This window comes from Mastomys coucha, unplaced genomic scaffold, assembly GCF_008632895.1.
Source record: "Mastomys coucha isolate ucsf_1 unplaced genomic scaffold, UCSF_Mcou_1 pScaffold22, whole genome shotgun sequence".
Classification (NCBI taxonomy): domain Eukaryota; kingdom Metazoa; phylum Chordata; class Mammalia; order Rodentia; family Muridae; genus Mastomys; species Mastomys coucha.
Genome location: NW_022196905.1, coordinates 115,457,401 through 115,465,290, shown reverse-complemented (window position 1 = coordinate 115,465,290; position 7,890 = coordinate 115,457,401). Strand labels below are relative to the sequence as shown.

At 50.4% G+C, this 7,890-nt stretch overlaps 1 protein-coding gene across 11 annotated transcripts in view; it reads left to right on the top strand.

Annotated features, from left to right (window-relative positions):
* Nucleotides 1–7,890, top strand: part of Cux2 (cut like homeobox 2) — a 188,404-nt gene that overhangs the window by 146,966 nt on the left and 33,548 nt on the right. For all 11 annotated transcript variants that reach the window (XM_031337741.1, XM_031337744.1, XM_031337745.1 and 8 more), the window contains one exon: nucleotides 1,774–1,852. In XM_031337741.1, the coding sequence (XP_031193601.1) occupies nucleotides 1,774–1,852 (79 nt within the window). The remainder of the gene's footprint in view (nucleotides 1–1,773; nucleotides 1,853–7,890) is intronic.

The window sequence follows — 7,890 nt, the reverse complement described above, 5'->3', positions numbered from 1 at the left end:
TTTAATGCTAAGTCTTTGAAATCCTCTGTATTTCACGCTCATTACACATTTTGATTTGGACTCCCCATGGTTCAAGTGATCAAGAGCCACACATGGCTTTGGCAGCCATACTGGACAGCCTGGCAGCCATATTCAGTATTGTGGCCACCATATTGGGCAGCAAGGCAGCCATATTCAAATTGTGAACCTCTACTTTGAATATGGCTTTTCTTGGTGTGTGGTATGTTTTTCTCTGTGCAAGACAGGTTTTCTCTCAGGTTGTTTTGTTTTGTTTTGTTTTGTTTTGTTTTGTTTTAACACCAGAGAAACAAATACAATTGAGATGTTCACTGAGAGCTGACAGCCTAGGAAGAAATTGGTCACCCTTGGTTGTAAACATATCTATGAGACCCTAGGCATACCAGGAGTTAAAACACTGGATATTCTAGGACCTCTTTTAAGGAGTTGTGCTATTAACTTCTCCCCTTTACAAACAGGGAAATGGAAGTTTGAGGATTCACGTGAATTCCTGACCAGCTAGCCATGCTAGAACTGTACTTTTTTGTTTGTTTGTTTGTTTGTTTTTCGAGACAGGGTTTCTCTGTGTAGCCCTGTCTGTTCTGGAACTCACTCTGTAGACCAGGCTGGCCTAGAACTCAGAAATCCGCCTACCTCTGCCTCCCAAGTGCTGGGATTAAAGGCATGCACCACCACTGCCTGGCTAGAACTTCATTTTAAACCCCTGATGTCAGCTGGGCAGTGGTGGCTCATGCCTTTAATCCCAGCACTTGGGAGGCAGAGGCAGGCAGATTTCTGAGTTTGAGGCCAGCCTGGTCTACAGAGTGAGTTCCAGGACAGCCAGGGCTACACAGAGAATCCCTGTCTTGGAAAACAAAAACCCCGATGTCTACCTTTCTGGACACCCAAACAGCCTCTGCCATTAGAAAGTGAAAGAACCCCAGATGCCATTTTGCCTGGGCTTAGAGTTGGTTGTTTATTTGGTAAATGGCATTGAAGGGCTGGGAGTGGGGCTCAGTTGCTAGAGTGTCAGCTTAGCATGCATGAAGCCCTGGGTTCGATCCCCAGCACCGCATAAACGAAGCAAGGTGATGCACACATGTAACCTTAGCATTTGAGCTGCAGCAGGAAGGCCAAGAGTTCAGAGTTTTCCTCAGTTACAAAGTGAATTTGAAGCTGGTCTGGACTATGTCCTGCCCCACTTGGAAAAAAATATATGTTGGGCACCGACTTTGTGCCAGGGTTCTGAGAGCTGTGTTTAAGGAAGACTTTGGCCACAGATCCATCCCCCTCTCTCTTTGACCAGGCTGAGACTTATAGGAAATGCCAGGAAAGAGAGAAGACAAACAGTCCACACAGGAAATTGGTGCCGGGAGGGACACAAACCGCACCAGCAGCATGAGCTCACTGTTTCATTGTACAGCACGGCCCTCGCGTAAAGATGAACAGCTAACAGTATTCATAACCTACTGTTCGCCTTTCCGAGTTTAGGTCTTTTAAGGGGGTTAGGAAGTGGGTCCTATTATGAGTTAGCCACCCCACACCACCACCATTTTACTGACGAGGAAACAGGCTGAGAGGGGACAATGACTTGTCCAAGGTCACACAGCCAGGCACAGCATAGCTGGACTCTGAGCTGAGATTTCTCAATGTGGGGGGCCTCAATTTGTATCCGTCTTCATTGCTCCCTCCCCAAAACCTTTGTACAAAAAGATACTGGTCTCCTTGCAGGTCCAGGGCCACGGCTACATGTGACACTTTCTCTTCTTTCCAAAGGTGGTGGCTCTCAGTAAGAGAAGTCAGGAGGCAGAGGCGGCATTCCTGAGTGTTTATAAGCAATTAATTGAAGCGCCAGGTAAGAAGCTCTTGGGCTCCATAATTGAATAATTACCACTGAGGAGCATCCTCAGTGGGTGACACAGATACCACAGTGGCTTCTTGGTGCTGGAGTCTGGGGACAGGCCTGAACCCAGGGGGAGGCCAGGTCCTCTGGAAGCTGGGGATGGGGTGGAGTATGTGTGTGATTTTACCAGCCTGCTGTGAACTTAGCTCACGACTCCTTCCATCTGTTATCCAGCTTCCTGCCTTGTAGGTGGGAGGACAACTTTGATGTGATGCTCATCTGGGTCTTCTCGCCCATAGCTTGCCACAGAGGACCCCTTCCAGGGCCACAGCTGACTCTGCCAGCAGGAGACAATAGAAGGATAATGCTGTCTTTCTTACAGCCAACCTTGGAATCTCAGTATTGAGGGAAGCCTGGCTCAAAAGGACAAATAGCGGCTAGTTCCCCTCACAGTGTGAACACCTCACAGTGTGAACACCTCACAGTGTGAACACCTCACAGTGTAAACACCTCACAGTGTGAACACAGCAAGACCTAGCCCCTTAGCCTGCTTACCATGATTATAGCCGAACGCCACACACACACACATATACACACATACATGCACACACCATGCATACACATGCACACATAGACACACATGCACATATACACACACACATGCATAAACACATACATGTGCACACATCTGTTGTCAGATAAACAGATGCCCAAAGCATGTTCCATACACACTAGACTATGAGTCAGCTGTGAGAAAGAACACAGAGCCTGTGTCATTATGACAGCACGTGATAATGTTTGAAGGAAGCATCTAGAACAGGCATCTAGGTCTACCGTGAGAGACTGCAGGGGCCAGAGTCAGAGTACAGGGTTTCCTGTGGGGAGAGAAGATTCTAGAACTCTAGGGAGGCAGGGCAGCCATGCTCTGTAGGTGAGCTGAATGCCACCAGATGGTTTCCTTTCAGCAAGAGGCCACCAGTGAGGGGAACATCAGCTCAGGTGAACCCAGCAGCCTTCTGCTGTTGGGAGTCAGCCATCTCTGAGGTCAGGGCTCAGGTGCGAGTCATGACAGTGTGACCCTTTCAAGGATGTTTGCTTGAAAATCATGGCCCCTGCCCCTTTCTCATTTGTTGGCCCATGCGCACTCCTCACATGGCAGGTGTTGGGGCCACAAGGCCATCACTCCGATAAACTGCCATGTTTAACCTTAAGCAGCCATTCCAGTGCTTGGGGTATCCAAACTCTAGTCATACATGAGGCTTCAGGTTGTGTGTGGTAGCTCATACCTGTGATCCCAGCACTCAAAAGGCTTAGGCTAGCCTGGGCTACATAGTGAGACTCTGTCTCAACAACAACAAAATACAATAGCTGGGAAGGTGGCTCCGTGGGTAAAATGCTTGTCTAAGTCCCATCTCTAGCACCACATAAAGTAAGTCCTAGGTGTGGCAGCGAATGCTGTCCCGGGGAGGCAGAGCCAGGCTGGTTGCCAGAGCTCATGGGCAGGCAGCCTCTAGCCTATTTAAAGAGCTCCAAGACAGGAGACCTGTCTCAAAAAAAAAACCAAAAAAACAAAAACAGAAAACAAAAGAAATAGGCATCTCCTGAGGAAGATCACCTGAGGACTGCTGAGCTCCACACAGCACACACACGCATGTACACCCAGGCATGCACACATGCATGTACACCCAGGCATGCACACATGCATGTACACCCAGGCATGCACACACGCATGTACACCCAGGCATGCACACACACATGTACACCCAGGCATGCACACACGCATGTACACCCAGGCATGCACACACGCATGTACACCCAGGCATGCACACACGCATGTACACCCAGGCATGCACACATGCATGTACACACACACACACACACACACACACACACACTTGCACACGCACACAAAGGAAACAATACTTCATTTCTTGAAACCACCATGGGACCCCAGGCTGCTTTAAGTCAGTTGTAAGCCTGACCAAGAGCCATGTGAACTCCTGAGATGGGCATGTAACTTTCCAGAAAACCCTGCCTCACACACCCCTGTCCCCAAAGCCTGTGTAGGCAGAGGTCACAAGGAGCCTGGAGAGGCCAGTGCTGACTTCCCCGGTCTCTTCCTGTGAGGGAGGGAGGAGGGAAGGAGACATAGGGATGCCACATCCCAGCTGTCACAGAGCTAGAAAACAAGGAGCCTTAATGGATGGAGGCCAGCCACACAAACAGCCCCTTTAGGGGCTTTAATTCATTTTCGAGACATTTAAGAATAACACAGTGTTTTAATGATTTCTTCGGGGAATCAGGAAGATGTATTTTTATGCTCATTAAATGTTATCCGCAGACACAAGAAGCAAATGTCAGATGCGGAGGTTTTGGGGGGCTCAGAACGTGTGTGTGTGTGTGTGTGTGTGTGTGTGTGTGTGCGCGCGTGCGCGCGCACACGCGCGCGCGCGCACCACCCCTGTGAAGCCGGGATGCTCCAACTCTGCTTTGGTCTATGTCTTGACAGGCAAATTATTTGTCGCAGTCCCCCCTACCCAAGTCCTGATTCAACATTTCCGTCTGAATGAGTGGCTCCTGCCAGCACAAGTCCTTGGCAGGCAGCGAGACGCAGGCTGATTGCTCAGCAACTATTTTGATAAGTGCGCAGTCCGTGTATCTGTAATTACGGAAGAAAACCGTAAATCTTTTGGATATTGTTCGCACAGATGTGGCACGAAGTGAGAAAAAAAAAACCCAGTAAAATGTGTTAAAAGCGTAATTAATGTCATTGTTGTGAGAGAAGACTTGATTTAAACCCCTTGGCTTCAGCGTGCCGTGTTGACAGCCGATGTCTTCACTGCACACGAGCCAAGTCGTGGGGGGACCCGGCCCGGCCTCAGCAGGAGAACTTGGGGACCTGGTGACTAGAACACAGGAAAAAAGAAAAGGGACACAGGAGAGAGAGTCAGGGAGTCCGAGGGGGACACGTGGACACACAGCTGAGCCCACTGCAAGGCAGGTGAGTGGACCCGATGGCTTCTTGGATTTTGTTGGGGTGTCCCTTGCTGCGCACTGTCTTCCGGGGTGAGACAGCAAGCAGAGGGGAGAAACTTCCTGATGCCGAGGCCGATACAGTCAGGACTCTGTCCTCAGTGACCTGAGCCCGGAGCCTTACCCTTTCTGGTCTCTGGGTATTTAGAAAAGAGAGGGTCGTAGACCCTTCTGGTGGACTGGCATGAGGGTTTGATGCTCTGTGCGTGAGGGCGTTTAGGGGAACATTCCGTAGCTGTGGACGTCGGAGTCCACAGGATGCAAGCATCCGTTGGGTTTCACAAGGCCGTTACCTGTCTAGGTCACGGGGGAGCTGGGTACCCACCCAGCTGCTGAGTCTGTGCAGTAAGGAGTTGCCTGGCCAGGTTTGGGTTTTTAGTGCATCTTCCCAGCCTAAAAGAACAAAAGAAAGAAAGTAGCTTTTGCTTTACACACTTTCCGCTTGAGGACAGGGAGGGGAAAGACAGAGAGCTGACTTTGGCACCTTGTCTTGTGCTGTGTTGACTTCTGCAGAGTGGCATCTGAGTCCCCTTGTGTGGCTACACCTTCAGCCTATGTATGAGTCCTCCCTGTGAGACTCCAGACCCCACAGCCTCAGCATGTTTCTGTGTCTTATGTGGCTATTCCTGAGTGTCCTGAGCCCTCCCCACACTGCCCCTCTGTCGAGGACTCGGTGCTGCCACACGGGGTTCCTTGGATGAGAGACAAAAATGTGGGAAGGGAAGTAGATTGTAGCCTTGTCTTGATCCCAGACACTGGTCAGAACAAACGAGATTGTTTCCCTGATTGGTCTGCCGACTCTTCTTTATTTACTCTTCACCCAGTGTGCTGTCATGCAGCATGTAAGTTGACCATTTACACCATTCCTCCATTTATAGCAGGACTTAATTATTATTGATTTGTCAATGCTCTTTGTATATTAGAGACAGGGGCGTTGGTACCAGTAGACACGTTTGGCATCCTCTCTGTTAAATGGACTTTTGCTTTTTAACTTTGTTCATAGCCTCTCTTATACATCGTACCTAGTAGACATTCAAGCAATGATTTCTAAAACATAGAGAATCTTACCAAATCTTTTGTTCTATGTCCTATTTTTAAACACATTCTCACCTGAAGGTTAGAATTGGTTTTTTGAGTATTCTTGCGATCTTTTAAATTTTTAAATCTAAGCGTGTGAAATGTATTTTTTGATGGAAGCAAGAGGTAAAATCACTAGTTTGGAGTTTTGTCCCAAGTGACTAATTTTAGCGCCATCTAGTGATCAAGCCACTTTCACCTCCATGGAAAAGAGATTTTAGTGTAACTAGGAACAGTGATGGCCTCTGCTGCCCCTACTTACATCCCCTCTTCTTCCTCTTCCTCCTCCTCTTCCTCTTCCTCCTCCTCCCCCTACTACTCCTTTTCCTCCCCCTCCCCATCTCCCCTCCCCATCCCCCCTCCCCCTACCCCCTCCTCACTCCTCTCCTTCTCTCCTTCCTTCCCTCCCTCATGTTCCTAAGGAGTCATAAGAACACAGAGAAATACTTCACTGGAGCTCAGACGGAAGGCCCAGATGCCATCTTGTCCGGACATTTCTGGGTGCTGTCTGTGTTTCAGGCATCATGCCAGCTCCTCACAGGCATAAGCTCACACACACACACACACACACACACACACACACACACTCATACACCCTCTCCTGTGGTTCCCGATGTCCATCCTCATTGCAGAATTCATTTGAAAATCAAAGGGCATTGGGAAAATGGCCATCAGAGATTTGTACTGTGGAAAGAGGGGGCACACAGTGGGCGGGGCATCACAGCCAGTCCTTTGGGAGCTCTGGCCTGGGAGATATGGAGGTCATGGCCGAAAGGATGCTCTGAGTGAACCCCCAGAGCTGAGGGAAACAAAGAGCTAGGCTGTGGGGGGAGGGGCAGAGGAAGAAGGACTGTGGGCACAGGGATAGGCCAGGCCCCTCTGCCGGCTTACAGCTTCCTCCATGCCTGCCTCTTCCCAGGCCTGTGGGACAGACAGCAGAGAACTCCCAACCTGACGCCTGGCACACACATCGCCCTGCACCATTCATTCAGCAAATATTGTGTACCTGCTGTTTGTTGGCCTCCCTCCTACCACAGGGGCATGGTGCTGAGCAAGACAGACCTCTTCCTTGTACCCCAGGAGGTTCCACACGCTTCACACATGGAGCCGTGTTTGCATTATGACACTCAGTTTGTGCCCAGGAGACTGACTCTCCTTCTCTGGGCTGCTGTCTCTTCTGGACAGATGAGCTCATCCCCTATCACCCTGAGTGAGACAGAGCCTCAAGCGCCTGGCCTGTAGTAGCTGCACAGCTAACAGTGGCTGCCTTTGTCCCCATCAATACCCAGTGCCAGGGAGGAAGACCCTCATCCCAGCCATCTCTGAGGCCTCCTAGCCCCCCAGCACAGGCCGTTGTGGGGAGAAGGAGCCAGTAGGCTCATGGCTGTCATAGAAGAACGGACGTGTGCCCATCTGCTAAGGAAAAGTTAGGACTCTGTATTGAAGTTTAGTGTCTGTGCCACCCACACGGCCACCGCCCAAGCCCAGATGGGAGCAGGCTGCTGCCTGGGCTCAAGCTTGGAGGAGCGTGCGCATACTTCTGCATATATGTTCCTAAGCAGCCTCGTGGCCAGCCTTCTGGCTATGTCGTCCCAAAAAACCCTCAGTGTGCCACTTTGGGAGGACGCAGAGGGAGGGGAGACCACACTTCTCCTTATCTCTCCAGCCCCTGCCTCCCACCATGAGCATCAGCCAGTGACCAGCTGACCAGGCCAGGCTTCCCCTGTTATTTACAAGGATGCCCCAATGCTGTTATTAGCCACCCATACATAAAGAGCAGACCATGGCCCTGAGCCACCCTACCCCTGCTCTCACCTCTCCTTCCTCACCTGTGGCCACCTCGGCCTGTGATCCCCCTCTTAAGGGGTCCGATCGGTTCCGTTTGTCTACAGGCTCATTCGTTCCTACACTTTGGGTTTGGAGGATCCCCACTTCTGCTT